The 25136-nt window shown below is 35.1% G+C and overlaps 1 protein-coding gene across 1 annotated transcript in view; it reads right to left on the bottom strand.

Annotated features, from left to right (window-relative positions):
* The window catches only part of LOC127836039 (inositol 1,4,5-trisphosphate receptor-like), a 64537-nt gene that overhangs the window by 25849 nt on the left and 13552 nt on the right, over nt 1-25136 (bottom strand). Inside the window, exons 3-9 of the mRNA XM_052362456.1 lie at nt 23644-23768; nt 16032-16118; nt 11000-11077; nt 8224-8304; nt 3848-3951; nt 2468-2555; nt 52-139 (exon numbers count right to left, since the gene is read on the bottom strand). Coding sequence (XP_052218416.1) covers nt 52-139; nt 2468-2555; nt 3848-3951; nt 8224-8304; nt 11000-11077; nt 16032-16118; nt 23644-23768 — 651 coding nt within the window. The remainder of the gene's footprint in view (nt 1-51; nt 140-2467; nt 2556-3847; nt 3952-8223; nt 8305-10999; nt 11078-16031; nt 16119-23643; nt 23769-25136) is intronic.

Genomic DNA, 25136 nt, shown 5'->3' with positions numbered 1-25136 from the left:
TTTTTTGCCTAAGTAAAATCTACATGTTTCAAAGAAAGGTCAATATCCCACCATCTTCTGTGAGTACGTCGTCAAAAAGACCCTCTGCCACCATGTAAGCCTCCATCTCCTTATGATAAAACCGCACAATGTCCCCAGCCTGTAGTAAAATGGTACATTTTAACATATATGTACATATAACTGCTCCAAGCAAAAGAGCCGCATAATGTCAACAACCAGTCTTGAATGTTACATGGTATAGAGGATTGGTTTTAAACAATTGAGCCGCACAATGTCCCCAGCCGGTTAACCCTTTCAGTGCTGGAATCGAATTTTGAAGGCCTTTGCAAACAGTTTGGATCCAGATGAGACGCCACAGAACGTGGCGTCTCATCATGATCCAAACTGTTTGCTATTCTTATACTATTCTTTGAAAAAAAATATAAAAAAATGCTAATTTTAGAAATGCAGCAGAAGACATTTTAGCAGACGACAAATTTCCCAGCATGCAAAGGGTTAAAGAATCATGTCATATATTATGAGCCGTCCTCTGTGAAAACTGGGCTTTATGCATGTGCCTTAATTTCTGGTAAGTGTTGTCTCAGATTACCCAATGTGGACTGCACAAGCTCATCAGGGACATCACTTTCAGACAGAACTGGATTATTCTAAAAGAGATTTTCTTTAAACAAAACATTGTATAAAAGATGAAAGTGTTGTCCCATATTAGCCTGTGTGGACTGCACAACCTTATAAGGGACAGCACATTCCACCCACACTGGATTTTTGTTCATAGGAGGCTTTCCTAAAACGAATAATTCTGTAAAAGAGGAAAGTGTTGTCCTTAACCCTTTGCATGCTGGGTAATTTGTCATCTGCTAAAATGTCGTCTGCTGAATTTCTAAAATTAGCATTTCCTTCGATTTTTTTTCAAAGAATACTATCAGAATAGCAAACAGTTTGGATCCAGATGAGACGCCACGTTTTGTGGCGTCTCATCTGGATCCAAACTGTTTGCAAAGGCCTTTAAAATTCCGCTCCAGCGCTTTAAGGGTTAATATGCCTGTGTTTACTGCAGGGGCTCATCTCGAAAGAAACTTTTTGCAATTGCAATAAACCCTTTTTCTCACAGCTTGGTTCATTTTTTAACAAAAATATCAGTGAAACTGATGGATGCTGCCAGTGCTTTGTAAATATACTAATCTATTGAAAGCACATGAAGAAGAAATTGATATAATAACACTCTGATAGATCAACATACCAAAACAATGACCTTCTTCTGAAATCTGAACAAAATAAAGTGCCAATATGTGCTTGTCATACCCATGCTGGACATAAGTTTTTCAATTTGGATCATTAGTATCTCATGATCTGATAATGAGGAGGGTACAAATTCTATCATGGAAACTAGAAAGGTGTCACAGACACTCATTCTCCAACAAAACAAATTTGGACACGGACAGATCTACTATATAAGGACAACACATTAAATGGACATAATTCTTTTTTAAAGAAACTGGTGGCTGTCAAAATTTGCAGAATTTGAATAAAAATCCATCAAGCAGTAACAGGAATTGAAAACACTTTTTTCCATATTCTTAAATTAAACAAAGAGATACAATTCTGTTTAAATTCATTGAAGCCATAACTCCTTTTCTTACATCATCAACACATCAAGTTCATTTTATAGCAAAAGTTTGAGTGAGAACCACCAGATTATCAAAGAAGCCTTAAAAACACAATTTGTGCTAAGGTGAGCTGAAAATGCATATTTATAGAGAAATTTAAAACTTCAACAGAATTCTACAAACAATTGAACAAACGAAAATGTGGAGTCATGTGTCACAGTCCACCGGTCAATTACTTTTGAAATCCTATTGATTGCAAAATGTATTAAATGTTATACAATATGCATATATTGCTTGTAAACTTTGTACAGTGTGGAGTAAGATGCCCTAAACCCACACACACTTATTGACAAGAACAAGAAAACATATTGAATGCGAAAAAAAAAAGTACTGTGTTCTGTGAAAAGGGGGTTTAATGCATGTGCATAACGTGTCGTCCCACATGCAGTCCTCACAGGCTAATAAGGGACCACACTTTCCACTTTTATGACATTTTTCGTAAAAAAAGTCTCCTGTTAGCAGAAATCCAGTTTAGGCAGAAAGTGTTGTCCCTGATTAACTTGTGCGGACTACGCAGGCTTATCTGGGACGATACTTTACGCACAAGCATTAAACCCCCTTTTAACTCTTTCAGTGCGGGAACCGAATTTTGAAGGCCTGTGCAAACAGTTTGGATCCAGATGAGACGCCACAAAATGTGGCGTCTCATCAGGATCCAAACTGTTTGCTATTCTGATAGTATTCTTTGAAAAAAAATAAGAAAATGCTAATTTTAGAAATTGAGCAGACGACATTTTAGCAGACGACAAATTTCCCAGCATGCAAAGGGTAAACAGAGCACGGCTCATATTCAACGTTACCTTGACTTTCTTCTCATCTTCAGGAGAGGGCTTGTATTTTCTTATGATTGTGAATCCAGACTGATGTATTGAGAGGTTCAACTCAAAGCTGAAAAATGTCAGTTTGTTTAAATAATAAATGAGAATCCTCCCTAATAAAGCATGAGGTAGTTGTTGTCTGACCACAACCAATCAATGGCCAAATAAGTAACAACAGACTTCTAAATAGCCTATATACAGTCAGTCTCATATTAAAACATTATTTTATAAATGTCATGCGATCATTTTGTTCTCATTCCAATTCAATACTGCACTTGCTGAATACAATTAACTTATTTTTGAACATTGATTTGAATATCAAATATAAGGACTAGAAAGATTAATTCAGCTCAATTGCATCAAAAGCCAAAGGCTAATTTGACTCGCTCTTGAGTCAGTTTCCTGGGACTAGAACCAGTACTAGGTGCCTATGCAGGAGATCTAAAGAACGCTCTGATAGTGGGGATTGAGCCCATGACCTCCCAGTCACTAGACAGACACCATATCCACTACACTACAGCAACCTAGATGTTACTATATTATAAGATATTATCAACATTGTTAAGAAATATCAATGTATGTAAAACCCTGCCTATTGGATACTTATTCTGCTGGTATGCTTCAATCTAGTGACAGTCTATTTGTTAACTCATTCCAACTAACCACTCTTCAGTACACGTAGTAATCTTTACATGTAAATATCAAGAGCTATCATTTAAAATGATTAATACTACTACATGCCACTTTGACACTGACAGAGTCCATTGATAATTTGAATAAAGCATTTTTACTTTTGATCTTCAAGTTTGACCTTCAAGGAACAATTGACCTTCAAAGAACAATGTGGTTTTTGTGCACAATTTATTTTCAATCCCTTGTAAGTTTTCATTTTGACATTAATTTTTAAAAAATTTTGACATTAATTTTTAAAAATTCCCATTCACATTAGGATGAACAAGTTATAAAGGAATATTTTGACACTAAAGTGATGAATATGACCTTTGACTTTGACCTTCATATCCAAGTTTACTTTGACACAACTTTTTACATTACAGGTGAACATTTGTGTCAAGTTATATTACAAATCCTTTGATGCTTGGTAAAGTAATAGAGCTTACAAGCCCAATTTTGACCATGAAGTGCTGTATTTTGAGCTTTGACCTCAAAGTTTGACCTTGACCTAACAGGTATCATCATGGCTCTTGCATGCTACTCGTCATCTCTTATAGTTGAACACTATCCTCCCTCCCCTTCAACCTCCCAATACCTATTGGTAGTCGGATTATAATCAATTCAACAACAAGTACAATAGTATTTCTATATTTAACTTATGAAGACATAATCTCTATTCTAGACACTGACTTTTTGCTGTAGACAGACACGGTGCCAAGGACATTTTTCGACACATGAAGGTACTGTCCATGGGACTTGATGCTCTCAAACACAACCTGGTCATCTACTTGCACCTGGAAATACAATGGAGAAAACATGGTTATCGAGATTGTGTGACTGTTAGAAACACACTGAACAGAACATGGTTGTCTAGCTTTTTGACAGTTTGTAAACTCTGTGAAGGGAACATGGTTATCTAGCTTGTGTGACTGTTAGAAACACAGTGAACAGAACATGGTTGTCTAGCTTTTTGACGGTTTGTAAACTCTGTGAAGAGAACATGGTTATCTAGCTTGTGTGACTGTTAGAAACACAGTGAACAAAACGTGGTTGTCTAGCTTTTTCGACTGTTTGTAAGCACAGTGAAGGGAACATGGTTATCTAGCTTGTGTGACTGTTAGAAACACAGTGAACAGAACATGGTTGTCTAGCTTTTTTGACTGTTTGTAAACACAGTGAAGGGAACATGGTTATCTAGCTGGTGGGACTGCTAAAAACACAGTGAATAAGACATATTATCTAGCTGGTTCGTCTGTTTGTAAACATAGTGAAGGGGACATATTATCTAGCTTGTGTGACTGTTAGAAACAATTTGCAAAGGGGACATGGTCATCTAGCTTATGTGACTGTTTGGGATCACAGTGCAGGGGTTATCATCCTTGTCATCTAGCTTGTTTGACTGTTGAAAACATGTGTTAGCCTCACCGTTCTTGGCTTGAAACACAGGTAACAGATATAAAATGTGTGACTGTGTCATATAATTAGAGCATATTTGTCAAGCATTTTTGACAATTGGAAACGGGAAAAAAGAGATATTTGTGGTTATAAACACCTACATATTTTCACATATTGTTCTTTTGAGTTTCATATGATAAATCATAAAATGGCAATTAAATCTTTACAATAAAATTCTTAAATATCATTAAAGTCTGAATTGTACTGAATATGACAACATTTATATTACAGCTGATCATTTGAACTTGGCAGCTTACCGTTCTTAAATTGCGCAATTAAGTGTTTTAATAATGATATCAGCAAGCATTAAAACAGCTGATTAACAGTGTCAATCCTTTAAAGTCTGAATATCAATCAAATCTATGGCATGCAATTCGGTAATTACAGCACTGTCATAAAGTAAACCTTAGTAAAGTCTTTAATTAAAAAAATCAGCATAGATTTACTCATGTATTCATGTGTACACTGTATTACCAGACAGATGGTTATTATGATAACCTGTTTTATTTGTTCTTATGTGACAGCAATTGCACTTATTTACCTATCTACCTATTTAGGGTGATATATAACTACAAGAGTTTTATAATTCAACATATCTATTTATAGTTATTTCTGCATATTAACGATATTTGCTTTTGTCAAGAGTTTGACCACTGTCGTTTTTTTGTGTAAAACTCAATTATGTGTTATAGGTTTCAGTGCAGATGGGCCTCCTGTGACAGAGTCACGTCTGTCGTAAGTTAATTAAAGCTCAGATTACAGACTTTATTAAGGCTTTCATGTGGACATGAGTAATCAAAGTATTTTCGGCAAACAATAATTATTTACTGAAAAACAAAGTGATAACGCATATTGAAGTTCACTGACTCAATGACTTTGTGTAAATTTCATTGTTATCGGGATATTCCACTAAGACCCGATTCTCTACGATTTGTCCTGATTTCCAATATTTTGAGGTAGGGGACATTCGTAACTCAATCGGCGAAGGTCCTAACTCATTCATAGCTAGTCGTGGGTCGATCGTAAGTGATTCCTGCAACTCGTGAGCTCCCAAAAAATTGTGGCCAGATTTTAAACGTGTTTAAAATTTGGCCAGGACCTCCAAGACTGAATTTAGTTGCAGTTGACTCATAACAGCGTCGTAATGCGTTCTTGGGCATAATGGAATCGTAGGTAATTCGTGACCCAATCCTGAAATCCGTGATCAAGTGATCTGTCTTAGAATCAGCTACCACTTTGTCAAGACTCTCACGAGTTCACCCCGAGTGAGTTGCAAGCCCGCTAAGATTCTCGCTATTTAGTTACTAAACAGTTTTTCGGAGAATGTGTGTGGTATATAAACAGAGCTTCTCGGTTTTCAGTCATTCAGTTGTTAGGGCTTTGTATGAATAACAGGTAATTTGTTTATAATAAAAAATGGCAAGGAAAGGCAAGGGCAGGGATAAGTAAAAATACAATAGAAGAATACTACAGCTGCTCTTCGTCGTACTTCCAATTTTGATTTGGCGCCAAAAAAGAAACGGAGGCCATAAACACAGAAGAATGTAGGTCACATTGTTAATAATGACCAACATCAATAGATATTGGCCCCTTATTCATGGGTGCATTTGGTGAGGTCCTAGCTTAGTCATGATCGATCTGCATCGTTTGCAGTACAGTTGCAGTAGATTCTTAAACTTCTAATTAAATCCCGACCCTATTCAACAGAACCCCACCATTCGTCGTAACTCAATCGTACCAGTGTCGTAACTGAATCGTAGACTGTCACGAGTCTTCCCAATTCAATTAATGTGATAAATCATAGCGAATCCTGGGTTTTTTTTGTAGTGGAATAGGGCCATTAAACATTTTATGTTAATTGTTTATCTTGTTAAACATCTGAATTAATAACAATTAAGTGAAATTAACTTCTCAACATCTTGTGAATAATGCTAAAGTAACACCCTTCTTATTTAGATGGGCCGTACCTGAGTCAAGTAAGTCCCATTCAACAAAAATTGCTTTCAATGTAAACCATGTACAGCGCATGCACAGAAAAAGAGATGTTGCCATCTTTTAAAACATCTTTTAAAAGTTTAAATGGTGCTAAACAGAATGAATTATAACATTTTTTAATCACTGTCACACAGTTCCTTCTTGTTTTGTCGCTATTTTATACTTAAGTAATTCATATATAATATTTAGATTTGATTGATCAAATTAATCAATGGAACATTGTCAATCAATCTCTGATCAATTGAACAGAAACAGAATATATCCTAATGCAGCTCACACAAAAAATGTTTTATAAAAATATACGAGTCGCGTTCTGAGAAAACTGGGCTTAATGCCTGTGCGTAAAGTGTTGTCCCAGATTAGCCTGTGCAGTCTGCACAGGCTAACCAGGGACGACACTTTCCGCTTTTATGGTATTTTTAGTTTCAAGGAAGTCCCTCCTTACCAAAAATCACGTTTAGGTGGAAAGTGTTGTCCCTGAGGCTAATCTGGGACGGCACTTTACGCACATGCATTAAGCCAAGTTTTCTCAGAACGCGACTCATATATTTTTTTAACAGGCATTGGTCATAATGCACATAATTTTTACAATATTGTATTTTTTTTATTTTATTTAAACTTCAGGACTAGAAATAATTATATGTTCTTATTGACATTTTGATTACCAAATATATATATAAGTGGGTTAAATTTAAAATAACAAATGTCTTTTCTACATGACAGACAGTAGTCAGGTACATTGTAATACTCCTACACTAACGACTTTTAAATAACAATCTTAAATAAAGATTAAAGCAAATCAGAATGATCAAGTAATTAACACTTCCCATGGTCCAATACACACAATTGTGTTTTTAGTGTAACAATAAGGAATGGAATTGTTTTGTGTTTCTATTTTGGCAGCATGTAGGCAGAGATCTAATTCCATTTATGTATATAATTTGGAAATTTACTTTTTCACTGTTAAACAATTATGTTTAAGTTTAATTCTTTGTGAAAGTTTGGCAAGCATATAGCGTTAGATAATTTAGATAACTAGAGAGCAATATCCGTTATTTCCCAAGGGGAGATAACTACCTAATACAATATATACTTCAGCAGTTTCTTTTAAATATGTTTACAGAAAAATTAAAATTAAATTCTAAATGCAACAATAGCAAGAGTGACATGTTTTTGATCATCCTAATACAATACATATACAAACCACGTCTTTGTTTGCCTTAAAGGGCCTTGTTCACAGTTTGGTAAATGATGTTTTTCAAAACAAATTAAATGTTGGTTCATTAATGAATTATCATCATTTAAAATTGGTAAAATAAAAAAGGGTTTGTATCATTTTTCTCCATAACTTGGAAAATATGTTGAGTATTAGCATAGCAGTAATGTTTCCCCATTCAACACAAAATGCTGCGTGGGGCAGTGGTTGGGTATGTGCTTTTACTTTCTAAGGACCTGGGTTTGAATCCCAGAAATGGCAATATTTTCCATTCAACTTTTTTGCTAATATAAGTTAAGACTATTTGATACATCAAAGATTTGTTAGTTAATATATTTATTCAATTAAAAAAAAATCTGTGAACTAGTCCCTTTAACCTGGTAGAGTAAAATTCACTTACCACATCACCTTCTGCTTTAACCTTGTAACGAGGCATGACCTTGAATTGTGCGTGCTTGGCATTAAATTCTTGAAGTTCAACCTGGACAAAATAATAAGCAATAATTAATATCTGTGCAAACCATCAACAGAGTAGATGATGGTTGACCATGATTTGACTGTGTTCATTTCAAAGGGGAGGCAGTCTGACTCAATGTGTGTTCAATTTGTTATGGCGTAGTGAATATGGTGTTTGCCTAGCAACGGGAGATCACAGGTTCAATCCCCATAAAGAGTGTTCCTTCAATCTATCCCAATAACACCAAGGACTGGTTCTAGTCCCAGGAGCGTTCCTTCAATCTATCCCAATAACACCAAGTACTGGTTCTAGTCCCAGGAGCGTTCCTTCAATCTATCCCAATAACAGCAAGTACTGGTTCTAGTCCCAGAAGCGTTCCTTCACTCTATCCCAATAACAGCAAGTACTGGTTCTAGTCCCAGGAGCGTTCCTTCAATCTATCCCAATAACACCAAGGACTGGTTCTAGTCCCAAGGGCGTTCCTTCAATCTATCCCAATAACACCAAGTACTGGTTCTAGTCCCAGGAACGTTCCTTCAATCTATCCCAATAACACCAAGTACTGGTTCTAGTCCCAGGAGCGTTCCTTCAATCTATCCCAATAACACCAAGGACTGGTTCTAGTCCCAGGAGCGTTCCTTCAATCTATCCCAATAACACCAAGTACTGGTTCTAGTCCCAGGAGCGGTCCTTCAATCTATCCCAATAACACCAAGGACTGGTTCTAGTCCCAGGAGCGTTCCTTCAATCTATCCCAATAACACCAAGTACTGGTTCTAGTCCCAGGAGCGTTCCTTAAATCTATCCCAATAACACCAAGTACTGGTTCTAGTCCCAGGAGCGTTCCTTCAATCTATCCCAATAACACCAAGGACTGGTTCTAGTCCCAGGAGCGTTCCTTCAATCTATCCCAATAACACCAAGGACTGGTTCTAGTCCCAGGAGTGTTCCTTCAATCTATCCCAATAACACCAAGGACTGGTTCTAGTCCCAGGAGCGTTCCTTCAATCTATCCCAATAACACCAAGGACTGGTTCTAGTCCCAGGAGCGTTCCTTCAATCTATCCCAATAACACCAAGTACTGGTTCTAGTCCCAGGAGCGTTCCTTCAATCTTTCCCAATAACACCAAGGACTGGTTCTAGTCCCAGGAGCGTTCCTTCAATCTATCCCAATAACACCAAGGACTGGTTCTAGTCCCAGGAGCGTTCCTTCAATCTATCCCAATAACACCAAGTACTGGTTCTAGTCCCAGGAGCGTTCCTTCAATCTATCCCAATAACACCAAGTACTGGTTCTAGTCCCAGGAGCGTTCCTTCAATCTATCCCAATAACACCAAGTACTGGTTCTAGTCCCATGAGTGGTCCTTCAATCTTTCCCAATAACACCAAGTACTGGTTCTAGTCCCAGGAGCGGTCCTTCAATCTTTCCCAATAACACCAAGGACTGGTTCTAGTCCCAGGAGCGGTCCTTCAATCTTTCCCAATAACACCAAGTACTGGTTCTAGTCCCAGGAAAGGGACCCAAGAGCATGTCAATAAGCCTTATTAAGCTTTCAATGCAATCAAGCTAAAATAAATTTGTTTACTCTTAACTTACACAATGCGATCACATGGCAAATTAAGCTGAAAGATGATGCACAGTGTAAAACAACCAAAGCATGAAAGGTTATCACAAGAAAGACAAAAACCCAACAAACTAAGCAAAATAATTGCATGTTAGTGCACCAAGGAAAACTGGGCATGTGTATAAAGAATGGTACCAGATTAGCCTGTGCAGTCCACACAGGCTAATCTGGGACAACACTTTTATGGAACTTTTTCATTTAAAGAAGTCTCTTGTTAATGAAAATCCAAATTTGACATAGTGTTGTCTTTGATAAGCCTGTGCGGACTGCACAGGCTAATCTGGGATGAAACTTTACGCACTTAAATTACAACCTGTTTTTCACAGAACTAGGCTGATATAAACATTAAAGTCAGCTACTTACAGCCATGTTGTTGCTTTCAGTCGGAGATGTGATAGTGGTGCTACATGTAGGCTGATATAAACATTAAAGTCAGCTTCTTACAGCCAAGTTGTTGCTTTCAGTCGGAGATGTGATAGTGGTGCTACATGTAGGCTGATATAAACATTAAAGTCAGCTACTTACAGCCAAGTTGTTGCTTTCAGTCGGAGATGTGATAGTGGTGCTACATGTAGGCTGATATAAACATTAAAGTCAGCTTCTTACAGCCATGTTGTTGCTTTCAGTCGGAGATGTGATAGTGGTGCTACATGTAGGCTGATATAAACATTAAAGTCAGCTACTTACAGCCATGTTGTTGCTTTCAGTCGGAGATGTGATAGTGGTGCTACATGTAGGCTGATATAAACATTAAAGTCAGCTACTTACAGCCAAGTTGTTGCTTTCAGTCGGAGATGTGATAGTGGTGCTACATGTAGGCTGATATAAACATTAAAGTCAGCTTCTTACAGCCATGTTGTTGCTTTCAGTCGGAGATGTGATAGTGGTGCTACATGTAGGCTGATATAAACATTGAAGTCAGCTACTTACAGCCATGTTGTTGCTTTCAGTCGGAAATGTGATAGTGGTGCTACATGTAGGCTGATGTAAACATTAAAGTCAGCTACTTACAGCCATGTTGTTGCTTTCAGTCGGAGATGTGATAGTGGTGCTACATGTATGCTGATATAAACATTAAAGTCAGCTACTTACAGCCATGTTGTTGCTTTCAGTCGGAGATGTGATTGTGGTGCTAACATGGATGAACTTCTGAGTGAACCGGTGCTTCAGCTGAAAAGTGCAACAAAAATGGCTATAGCTTTGTCACAAACACGGCTCCCCCCTCCCCCCAACAGAATTGTCAGCTGGATTCAAGGGAAAATAACTCAGGAATTGTAGATCTATCGGATGAAAAAAGTGACATGCAGCTCTACAATTCATGGTGATGATAAATTTGAAGTTTCCATTGAATTGCATGAGTGATGTTTAAATGATTGCTCCACAAACCTAGACAACTTTATGAGGAAATTAACACACTTAGAAAGAATAACATAGACCAAACGACTGATAACTCCCCTCCTTGGGAATAATGCAATTATGTTTTATAACATACTACACCTTTTTTTCTTTATTATATGTACATTATGAATATTTTTCCATAAATATAGGTAAAATAGCTTTTTGAAAGTTTTCATTAGTTACTTTTCGTTTGACTGACCAATCATGTTTGGTTATTGTGTTGAATGACATGGCAATTTCAATCATGTAACTGAAAGTAAACAATTTTTAATCAAAATTATCACACAAATATTTATTTTATATTCTTATTTTAAAAATGTGATACTTATCAAACATTCCTCATTTTCTCAATAACACTGACTCGACCTTACTCAGGCCTAAAATTCAATTTCTGGTTTGTTATGCATGTACACTATCTTCATTCAAAAAAAAAATCATTATACCACAATACAAGCTAAAGTTGTTCAAATAAATACATATGTTGTTCCATTTTTACATACAGTGAACTTGACACAACTGAACACAAATGTTATCCCACCCTAGAGCACTATGTAAGCTACCTATACACCAAATTTCATCATAATATCTTTATCCTACATGAAGTTATATACAAACAAGAGGGTCCTGATGTCAATGAATCGCTCACCTGACTAACCTTGCTTCTTTAACTTAAATTTTATTAGACCCATATACAATCCCAAGCCAAATGTCATTAATTTATACATTCTGACAAAATTTCATTAAGACATGATGAAAACTGTGACCTCTTTCATCTACACAAGGTTTTACTAGAATTGGCCCGGTGACCTAAATTTTGACCCCAGATGATCCATATACGATCCAAAATCAGATATTATCAAGATAAACATTCTGACCATATTTCATTAAGATCATATGAAAACTATGACCTCTATTGTCTTCACCAAGTTTTTCTATGATTTGACCTTATGATATTATAACTAGTGACCTAGTTTTTTACCCTAGATGACCCTAATACAATCCCAACCCAGATTTCATCAAGATTAATATTCTGGCCAAATTTCATAAAGATTTAATGAAAACTGTGACCTCTACTGTCTACAAAAGTTTTTGTAAATCTGACCTAGTTTTTGACCCTAGATGACCCAAAGTCAATCCCAACCCAGATTTTAACAAGACAAACATTCTGACTATATTTCATTAAGGTCTGATGAAAACTGTGACCTCTATAGTCTACACAAGGTTTTTCTATTATTTGACCTAGTGCCTAGTTGCTGACCCCAGATGACCCAAATACAATCCAAACAGGGCTCCCCTTGCCCAAAAATTTCTGTAGCCAACATTTTAGCCAAATGGAATTTTGTGTAGTCAAATTTTAGAAACTGTAGCCAAAGTTTTAGCAAAGCATTTGCAGGGGTCAAAGTTGGATATTTTGAAAATCCTGAACTTAAAGCTGGGGTCCAGGGGGCCGCAGGGCCCTCGGTGGGTCCAGGGGACAAGGGAGACGGAGGCCCCCGGAAGCTCCTGGATTCGACGCATTTAAAGGGTGCCTGTACCTGTTCTGGTGATTCTATTTTCTTAAAAAAACAACATACACATATATTTAAAAATCTTCATGTATTTGATAAGGAACACACAAAAGTTGGTCAAAAGGCAATTCATTCACATGCACCCTCTGTCTGGCATGGACTTGACTGCAGGTGTTGCTTTTGAAGAACCCGGTAAAACCTGTAACAGTCGTTACTAATTATTATATTTTTCATACATACTTTAAAAAGTCAATAACACATGTTTAATAAATGCAGAATCAAATGTTTGTCACCATTTATATTCACAGAATCATGCTGCCAGAAGCCTCCACAAACACCTACGAAAATTGGGTATGGTGGCTTCTGCTCAACAGTTAAAATTGAAAATTTCAGCATGGGTTCCCCTAGTTTTTTTCCAAATCGTTTTGTTTGAATGCTAAATAATTGTATCCCGGTGTGACCCAAATTCGACGATGTAACGGTTCCATGAAGCAATATTTAGCAAATAATTAAAGAAATAATGATATGTTTAATAGCACAAAATAATAATTTTAAACTCGGCTGTATTACTTTGAAATGAATCCAAGACAATAATCATCCATTTAATCGATAAAAATAGAACATCGTCGAATTTAGGTGTCGTCCAATTTGGGTTACGGTAGGTTGCCCATATTTGTTTTACAAAAAGTATAAAAAAACAACATTTCTTGCTGCTGGGCTCATATGTTGGGGACAATAAAACATTTTATTTAACTAAAAAAGACCTGTCTCAGTCTGAAAAAATGGCGTATTTGATTGTATTTTCAATAACTGTTAAAATTCTTTTCCTGTTTTATGCTTTATTCAAAGGTCAAAATTTTTTAAAAGCTCACAATCAATGAATCATACGTTATTAATAAAAAAAATTGGCAAATTTGCTAGATCTATATTGCCGATTTTTGATGCAAAACAACCTAAACAGTAAACTTTAGCAACAGAAAATACGACCAAATTCGGGGTGTTAGTTTAAAAAAATAAAAACCCTACCTGGTTGGTCTTGATGGTTCTTATATTCTTTATGTGATTAGGGTCCTCTGCTTGGAGACGAAATGCCTTCTTCTCACAAGACTGATAATTCAGGGTTTTCTTACAAACTTCTCAAACCGCTTTTCCACAAGCTTCCACTTTTCTCAACCAGTTCACTCCCCGCCTGTAGACTACAGCGTAGTCTTTCTCGTGTAACCATTCCCAGCGCCACTTATTTTATGCACCTTCAAGTTCTTTCACCTTATATCCAACAGGCAAGTATCTCGTTGCCATTTTTCTCAACTTAAGTCACAGCTTCCCATTTGTCATTAAATATACGCAAAAAGTACTCAAATTGATTTAAATCGGCAGCAATCTTTAATCTTTAATCAGATGTAATTGTTAATTTTTAAGCCGCTACGATGTACGATTTGTTTTCACATCAGTAATTTGTCTCGATGACCAGTGTTTATGCCGACTGCGTATCAATTTTTCAGGTCAATAACACGGCGATGTATTGAAGCACAGTCTACAGCTGAAAGCGGTTAATATCTGGGACGGCATATCAGGAAAAAAATTGTTCAATATTTAAGCAACGATTAATAACACTTATCCCTTATGGATTTTCATGAAATAAAAACCATAATAAAGAAAATTTTATTCTCTTTAATCTGATATATAAATTATTATAATACACTTAGTGAAAAACAATTAATTATGCTGTTAAAGGTTTTTCTATTATTTGACCTAGTCACCTAGTTTTTGACCCCAGATGACCCAAATACATTCCCAACCCAGATTTCATCAAGATAAACATTCTGACCAAATTTCATAAAGATTGGGTGAAAACTGTGACCTCTACTGTCTACACAAGGTTTTTACAAGGTTTTTCTATTATTTGACCTAGTGACCTAGTTTTTGATCCCAGATGACCCAAATACAATCCCAACCCAGATTTCATCAAGATAAACATTCTGACCAAATTTCATAAAGATTGGATGAAAACTGTGACCTCTATTGTCTACACAAGGTTTTTCTATTATTTGACCTAGTGACCTAGTGTTTGACCCCAGATGACCCAAATACAATCCCAACCCAGATTTCATCAAGATAAAAATTCTGACCAAATTTCATAAAGATTGGATGAAAACTATGACCTCTACTGTCTACACAAGCAAATTGTTGGCAGACGCACACACACACACACACACACACACACACACACACACGCACGTACGCACATACGGACACCGGGCATCACGCGGTCACATAAGCTCACCATGTCACTTGTGACAGGTGAGCTAAAAACAGGTCATCTTCTTTTTACAACAGTGGAAATGACCAAAAATTGCCCCCATATGCAGGGCCAACATGCTGGCTTGATTTATGCAAAGTTTCATCAAGGTTTGTTACTACAAGATTCCCTTAAAAATGTATCCAATCTTGTTTATATGCTTGTATATAAAGTTATCTGAATGATCTAAGCCAACAAGAGGTTCTCCATCCGTTGCCTATATGTAAACCTAGATAACCAGAGCATACAAGTGTTTCATCCCCTGTTGTTAATTAATTTTTCAGTATGACCTGCCTATAACAGAGGAGGTACTCACTTGATAGTCAAGATGGCAACCTCCATGCCGAGGCAGGTTTTCGCCGTTTTTATTCCCTTTATTACTTGCATTTATTTTTTTAATGCACCTCACTTTCCAGCTAAATCAGCAAGAAAGTTAATAGCCTTTACTTGGTATTAATATTCGCACTTTATCTCGACTTTACTCGCTGCGAAATTTCTTATTACAGCTTCACTAAGAAAATTTGCAGGAAGTCCAGATATAAAGCGAATTTTAATACGAAATAAATGCTAATCACCTTTTAACTGATATGGCTGGAAAGTGAGCATCATTTAAAAAATTAAACAAATGTTATACAGGGTATAAAACAGCAAAAAATAACTGTTGCCATCTTGACTATCTTGTGATTATTTAAACACAACACGTTTATTGCCAATTGCAACGAAGAACTCTCCAATTGGTTGGACGTCACCGGAAATAGGTCAATCATGGAAGTAGTGAATGCTATTGCAATGTGTATGGAAAAAATTCTTCGAAGGTACATTGTTTATTGTTGCATTGTTCATATTTTATTACTTCAGAAATTCTGTCATTTGTTTTCTTCAAAATCTGGTATTTGGTCACTGGAGCATATATGTTTACCTGAATGATCTGACCATACAAGAGTTTCTTCCCCTGTTGTCTGCTCTGTTCCTGCTCATTATCGTCTGTTTCTGATTTGGCCGCTTGCTGCAATTAAAAAAAGAAAAACTGCATAAAAACAGCACACAGATATTATGACAGTCTATGTAGGCTCTAAGATTTGTTCCTTTCTCAAGCTTAATTTGTCAATCTTGGCAACATTTAAGCAGCCTACTTTTCTGAAGCCATGGTAAGAACGATATCTCCTCGACTGCCCTGAATAGTATGTTTTTGAAATGTAAGATGGAATAATTGTAAGAAAATATATTCAAGATAAAAAAAATAATTATCAAGCACAGTCTTAACATGTTAGTTCTAATATATGCTAGTAAGCTGATTTTCTCGCTGCATGCCATGTATGAGGAAAACAACTAAGCACTTATTACGATTATGAATTATGTGACCCTGACTTTAAGCTTGCAACTTGTAATCTTAAAAGAAATAATGTTTGCAATAGAACATTTTCAGAAAATAATCATGTTACAGGCTAGAAAAGCTACATATTATGTCCATATTTGACCTTGACACATAAATAGTACCTTTGACCTTGACCTTTGAGCTAAAGACACAGTGTTGTGACATGATGTTTCCACACAAATGAAATCAGCTTTTTTTTTTTTAATTTGCATACAAAGGATTGAAGTTATTGGTGGGACAAGATTGTACAAACATAACTTTGGAACATACATGTAGAAAAGCTCAAATCTCAATGCCTCCAACATTGTGGGTCATTAAAATCAAAATGAAACAAGTATTGCTTTCAATTTGTATACTGTGCCAAATTGTTTTAAACAATTCTCTGTAGCGATATAATGAATATCAATTATAACATACACATATTGTATAACCAAGGGAAACCAAAGACAATAATTCAAGCGATAAACCACGCTGATTGAGTTTAAACAAGCTAGGTTCACTTGTCCTGGCTATATAATTACATAAAGTCAACACTTCTTCTTGCAAACAAGTAATTGTACCACATTTAATCAACTTTGCTTAAATTAAAGTTTATATTCAATAACGATATACAATAGTTGTGCGTAATTCAGTTAGTTCACCTGCCAATTTTATGCAGCAAAATTTTTTTTTTTGTTGAAAACTTATCAATAAGCTATGTTTAACAATACAGTGTATTGTATTCCCTCTGGTAAAAAGGCAGAATTATACATAGTGGTTATTAACCCTTCCTGCGATAAACCTTAAAAGGGGGTTAGCTCAGAAATAAAATAATTCCTTTTGTATATTTTGTTTGCTTTATTAAAATTTTCTACAGTATTTTTAATCTGTTAGCGTTCATTATCATTTATAAATTTTCTCAAAAATAACTTTGAATTTTATGCTATTCTTTCTAAATTACAATATATTTAGCATACTTGTTGAAGCAGTACATGTAGCTGCAGCTACCCCGTTGACAAGTAATATAAAATATTTTATTCCAGCCCATGAACATAGAGAATATTTTGCATCGTATGTTTGCTGTGTGAGAAGAGGGATGAGAAACAAACAAAATGTTATTTTAGGCCATACATAATCTGCTAGAAAAATGATATAAGGGTCTTCCTGACCTAGACAGACAATACCTATTGTTCTGACTTTGTGGGCTTTTGCTCCACATAAAAAATGCCTGCAAACTAGTATAATTTGACCTCTTTGTTGACCCGCATGATTTTTTGTAGACATCAACAAAGATCTATTGCAGCAAGTTGAACAATTAAAATGACCTGACATGAATTACCTGTTTATAAAATTGTAGTCAAAGATGTATTATAGAATCATTAAAAGGACATTTTTGACAGTCTATTTCTCAGAGGTTTCAAAAAATTAACTTTTTGATGTTTTATGTTTTATATTATGTAATTGCATGGCACAATAGCAATCTGACTAAACAATGCAAAATAAACCTAATATTAATTAACCCTTTGCATGCTGGGAAATTTGTCGTCTGCTAAAATGTCGTCTGCTGAATTTCTAAAATTAGCATTTTCTTTGATTTTTTTCAAAGAATACTATCAGAATAGGCAACAGTTTGGATCCTGACGAGACGCCACGTTCTGTGGCGTCTCATCTGGATCCAAACTGTTTGCAAAGGCCTTTAAAATTCGGTTCCCGCACTGAAAGGGTTAATGTACAAAAAGGATTAATCTTTATTTTAAAGTTCTGATAATTAATGGTCTTTTGATAAATAACAAGTTTTATTTTCAATTCCATGCACAAACAAAGCAGTTTTTATTATGTTTCTCTTAAAATTCAATGCTTCACACTAATCCAATATTAATTAAGCATAAGAACTTGCATGGCTTTGTAAGTCCCAAAAATTGAATACATCTACTACCATTGATCCCAGTTTAACCTACACTTCTAAATATTGCACGCTCTTTAATAATTAATATCTAAAGATGTTTTACCATTTTAAAGGCATAACTCATTTCTTTCTCATCAAATGGTCTTTTTTTTATGTGCAAAGATTCAGATTATATTTTGTTTGGATTTGTAGCCAAATTAAATGCTTTTATAGTAAGTGAACCTACTCCCACTTTTGCTGGGTAAGCTAGTTAAACTGTGTACTATGAGTGTAGAATCTTACGCCAGTCACTGACAATATTAAGTAACCAATACTAAAAGCGTTTTAAATACTTAACATATTTTTGGGTAAAATGATGTTTAAACATTCACCAAATCAATCTATCTTTTTTGCACATGTATGGCTGCCAATCGCTTATATTATATTTTGTTGCACTGCTCTTTAGATTTAATTACAAATTCTTGCAACAAAGTAAACTACAAAAATATTTGGTCCCATTTTCACTGCACAAGATAAATAGTGAATAGGTTAACAGCTTTAATATCGGTATTGATTTTCAAAATCCATCTCAATATTTTATTATCCTAAAGCACTCAATAAATAAGGTTTATGTCAAGGTTATTTACATTACTTGTAAATACCTCGGTAGCTGTTTGAAAACTGCATATATTCAAACCTTATAAGTTGACTGTCTCTTGTATTAGGATTTCGCTGATGAATAATAAACATTAAACATATACTATAGGCAAAATACAAACAGGTTTGACTAAAACTATGGTTTATCTTATGTTTTACAATTTTATGTTTATTTAGCTCAAACAATATTTAGGCCCAGGAATGTTGAACTTAATTTATTGAAAATAGAACTTTACATGAGTATTGTTCTAATTTTATAGGTAAAATAAGTGCATGTTAGTGTTCCGATATATTGCAAAACATCCATTGATTGAAGATGGCCTAATGACCCAGAAGAAACAATGGACTTAAAAAAGACAGTAGAATTATAGTTGTTCATGTCAATTGTCTGATTGAGTGCATAATGACCTTAAAAGTACACACTTTATTTTATTTTGGAATAACTATGGTATTCATTGTAAGAATGTTAAATATGCTTTCACTAATACTGTGATCAATAATATTGAATTTCAACAGAAGAAGCACAGTCGAATTAACCTTAACAAAATATATAAATAAGTGTCTCTATATCCAATGCTTGAGTGCATTTTCCATTGTACTGCATTTCAAAAAGGAGCTTAATTTGTCAAATACAAGATCACTTCTGAATACTGGCCCTGTCAAGCGAATCTCTTTATGTGAAACAGTTCAACAAATCAGAGTACCCCATAGGTATTGATAAGAAATATAATATTTCATTTACATCTTTGATTATATTTTAGCCGTGCTCTGTGAAAAGGGGGTTTAATGCATGTGCGTAAAATGTTGTCCCAGATTAAATAAATGGGCAGTGCTCTGTGAAAAGGGGGTTTAATGCATGTGCGTAAAATGTTGTCCCAGATTATATAAATGGGCAGTGCTCTGTGAAAAGGGGGTTTAATGCATGTGCATAAACTGTTGTCCCAGATTAAATAAATGGGCAGTGCTCTGTGAAAAGGGGGTTTAATGCATGTGCATAAAGTGTCGTCCCAGATTAGCTTGGGCAGTCCGCACTGGCTAATCAGGGACGACACTAATACCGCATTACCTTAATTTTTGCTAAGAAGAGACCTTCTTTGAATGAAAAATATCAAATAGGCGGAAAGTGTTGTCCCTGATTAGACTTTGCAGACTGCACAGGCTAATCTGGGACAACACTTTATGCACATGCATTAAACCCCCTTTTCACAGAGCACTGCTCATTTATTTAACTAATGGCAACTGATTATAGTGGACGTGAATTATTCCTCTGATGTTTTGTTCACTCTTTTATTGAAATAATTGTTGCATTAAAAGCTGGTGGCATAATTCACTATAATCACAATAAGTTTACAAAATAATGTAATATTAAATGCAATAAATAGCAAAGTAGGTAAATCGAAAGTATTTTGTACATGTAAATGTACCGTAAAATTATGCTTCAATTAAACTCTGCTTAAACAAACTCAAATCAATGATAATAAGCAAACATTTAAAAATGTTTTGAATGTAACTCTTGGAGAAGTATTCGACTAAATAAAAGCTGTAACAACGCATGCTTACATCAGTGTTATATAACTAGATCTTAATATTCTGTCAAATTTAATCACCATTTTAATAACTACTATTGTTATTATACAGATTATTAATATTTTAGTAGATTTTTAAGTTGATTAAAATATATAACTATTTAAATTAAACAGTTTGTTTAACTTGATTTGAGTTAATAGCTATGTGAGTGAATAATGTCTCCAGCAAACCCCATGTATTAAACATAATATGAAGTTGTCTCCATTAAAGCACAATGAATTATCTACCACGGATATTTTAACTGTAACTTAATTAAAATTTGAACTCTTTTTTAATCTGGAGAACTATTAACACAATGAGCAGTGTCCGACAAATCCATTGCCCGGAACCCGGGGGCTACCGAAATTTTTCATCGGGCTACTGAATTTTTCCAGCTGACGCCCGCCGGGCTACTATAAATCTATAAGAGCGGTAGCCCGGTTTATTGACCTACAAATAAAAAGGCTACATACGTAGAATAAACACGCTGACCATGTGTTTGTACACTTTGTATTGCTTATTATCCGATAACAACGTGCAATCAATTATCTAATCAGTCACCGATCACTTGCGGTAATGTCGTAAACAATAACCGTGTATTTTAATCATCCAATCAGAATCAACATTTGTCGTCTGCTAATAATATAATGAGAGCCGGTTGGATAGTTGGCGCACATGATGCAACATCATTTCGCAATTTGGAATTCTTTGTTAACCGCAACAATGAGTAATAGCGACAACGTTTTTGATGTCGTTAAATATCCAAGGACGCCGAACATTAAATAAATCAAAACAATAGCGGATTCTTCAAAACGGTAACGAAACCGATAATGAATATTAATAACAACGGTGTGAACGCGGTTAACACCTGCTAATAAGTTTGCATAGTCAATTAATAATTGGATTAATCGACTGTTAATCAATAATCCCATATATGCCCGATTTATATTTTTAAAACCAAATTATGGGTGGGTAATGTAGACGATAAGAGTCATAAACACAAACGTTTGAAATTTTCTAAAGGGTCAAATGAATTTCGGCATATGGTTCTATTTAAAGATATGATGAAATAAGCTACCAATCAGGACCGTACGTTGTATTGCAACTTGCGTAAATCACCTGCCACGGTTTGCACGCGTTGTGTACAGCTATTTAAGGTTACAAAATTCTACATTTCTTAAATGAATTTCTTTGTCAAGATAAAAAGCGCGCGAAAATTGGCGTGGGTGTATATATTTGTAAATAAAAAATTCGTAAAGGGTACAACATTGAGATCATTTAATTTCCATTAAAAGTTTCGTTGTGAATTTCAACTAAAGTACCGGGGTATCTCGCGAATTATTTGGCATTGACATTTCCTCTTAATAAAATATAATGTAAACACGCTGTATCGTTACCGTTACCCTGTATCAGTTCCTTCATTATTGAAACAATTATTGTATTGTATACTGACTGCACACAAGTGTCGTAACATACGGATGCAATACGTAAATTCGGACAGTACTTAAAGTCAGACACAAGTAAATAAATGATTTAATACTCTTGATTTCTTGAAACTCTGTATTTGTTGTTAAAAAGGGCAATTGCATTGATTAACACCATACGAGTCAATCAAGTTGATCATCTAAACGCTTTATTTACGTTTCCGACTTAACGTGCTGTCCGAATTTAAGTACACATACATGTGCACATACATGTAATATCTACATGTAGTATATGATTTTCTTTGGTAAATTTACATTTAAGTACACGGTGCCTGTACTGTAACATTAATTTACGATATTGACTGTGTACATCCGACTACTTGCTGTATTATGTATATGTATGTATACATATTATGTATATGTAAATGAAGAAATAAAATAAAGATGAAAACCTGCCTCTTATCATTTTGTAGGAAAATTTTATGGGCTACCAAATATTTTTATTGGTAGCCCAGTGGGCTACCTGAAAAATAAGAAATTTGTCGGACACTGATGAGCATCAAATACTAATACCAATAGTCAGGCTATCAAACTGAAAGTGTCATTATTTATTTAAGTTGTTCTCTGAGAAATCCTGTTATAATACCTTAAGAATCGTTCCAGATTAGACTGTGCAGTTGATGAGTATAAAGGTAAAGAAATGGTATGATGATGGTGAATGTGATGATGATAAAAATAATTAATAACGCTTTTCACATACACTTGTATTTTGTTTAGAGTTAGTTCCTAGAGAAAAATTACATACAAGCTGAAAGTTTTGACCATGAAAAGCCTACATGACATATGATATCCTATATTTAATTGTTATACTTTTGGATTACAAAAAATACAAATATTTTCAATAGTTATAATTAAGAATAAAATGCACAACATGATGAGATGCTAGAATCACACAAGTTTTACGTGCTATACATTAGTTACTAGGGCTAATTGAAATTGTTAACCATAAAGCAACTTTAATGCTTGGCACTATTTTGAAAAAAAATTCTGCAGCCTTACCACACTTTTATATTTGGCATTGTTTTAATAGCAATTCTAGTGTCCTACCAACCTTTTGTGTTGAGAATTGTTTAAACCCTTTCTCACTCAGATGCGAACAAAGTGTAAATGGCTATATGCAACCACAACGAGCATAAAAGGAAAACAGCCTGCGATAAACTTGCTGCTCATAAGTACCTTAGTGTTCGAAATAAAGTGTTTCGCACTTGAATGTAGCAAAAAAGATCTTAAATTTAATCTGATTTTCTAAGGGACTACAAATGTGTCAAAGTGCACATCTGAGTTCTAAAGGGTTCATTATTAGAGCCTTGTTCTGAGAAAACTGGGCTTAATGCAAGTGCGTAAAGTGTCATCCCAGATTAGCCTGTGCAGTCCGCACTTGCTAATCAGGGACGACACTTTCCACCTGAACTTGATTTTTGGTAAGGAGGGACTTCCTTGAAACTAAAAATACCACAAAAGCGTAATGTGTCATCCCTGATTAGCCTGTGCTGACTGCACAGGCTAATCTGGGACAACACTTTTTGCACATGCATTAAGCCCAGTTTTCTCAGAACACGATTCATTATATGGCTGCCCTACCAACCTCTTTCCCATGCAGCTGACTTCTCAGGACTAAGTTCTTTGGGTCCTCCTCAATCTTGTCCTGTAGTTTCCGCAGCTCTTTGTTCAGCTTGTATCTGTTGGCCACACACACTTCGAATGAGAATACTGAAATATATGTGAGCCGCACTTTCAGATAACAAGGTTTAATCAATGTGTGTAAAGTGTTGTCCCAGATTAGTCTGTGCAGTCCACACAGGCTAATCAGGGATGACACTTTCAGGCTAAACTGGATTTTATCTTAGAGACTTCCTTTAAAAGCAAAATGCAGTGATTTTTTCCAATCCAAAGGGACCCAGTCCACTCCAAAAATGTTGAAAAAAAACACTGGAAGTGCTCAATATTTTGAAAGAAACAATTGCACTGAAAGAATATGGGTATCGTTCAAAATGTGAATATATCAAATGCCAATACCAATAATGCTTAAATAAATTAAAGGTCACACTTTGGTAACATTTCACATACTTCAGCAATTTATACATATTTAATACTTGTATTTAAGTACAATAAATGCATGAGTGAACCATAAAACAAATATTTGATTGTATTTAAAAAAAAAATGGAAAATTTACTGACAAAATAAAGTAATGTCATAGTTTATTGAATATTTTTTTACATTATACATGTGCCTTGCTCTGTGAAAAGGGGGTTTAATGCATGTGCATAAAGTGTCATCCCATATTAGCCTATGCAGTCTGCACAGGCTAATCAGGGACGACACTTTCCACCTAGACTAGACTTTTGCTAAAAAGAGACTTTCTTTAAACAGAAAATATCATAAAAGCGGAAAGCGTCTTCCCTGATTAGGGTGTGTGGACGGCACAGGCTAATCTGGGATGACACTTAACGCACATTTATTAAATCCCCTTTTCACAGAGCACGGCCCATATGTAATCCTCAGCTATACTGAATTGGTCTAAGGATTGTGGAGCAATTTAGCTCAAATATAAGCAAATCAACCCGAGGTTAAAACACATAATTCACAGCTGACTATAGAATATATTTTGGGTCATTTATTACACCAATAGGCAGAGAGAATTTGCAGCATTATTTACCATTTTAGGAACAGTGCCAGGGCCCTTCTGATTGGAAGAAATTGCGTTATTTTGACTAGAATGGGAAAATTGCTGGTGTTTTTTTCTAACAAATACTTAAACAATTGAGAGTAGAGATGTTTTTTCTAACAAATACTTAAACAATTGAGAGTAGAGATGTTTTTTTCTAACAAATACTTTAACAATTGAGAGTAGAGATGTTTTTTTCTAACAAATACTTAAACAATTGGGAGTAGAGATGTTTTTTTCTAACAAATACTTAAACAATTGAGAGTAGAGATGTTTTTTTCTAACAAATACTTAAACAATTGAGGGTAGAGATGTTTTTTCTAACAAATACTTAAACAATTGAGGGTAGAGATGTTTTTTTCTAACAAATACTTAAACAATTGAGAGTAGAGATGTTTTTTTCTAACAAATA

The sequence above is a fragment of the Dreissena polymorpha genome, chromosome 6, assembly GCF_020536995.1.
Source record: "Dreissena polymorpha isolate Duluth1 chromosome 6, UMN_Dpol_1.0, whole genome shotgun sequence".
NCBI lineage: Eukaryota > Metazoa > Mollusca > Bivalvia > Myida > Dreissenidae > Dreissena > Dreissena polymorpha.
This window is presented reverse-complemented; position numbering and strand designations above follow the sequence as displayed.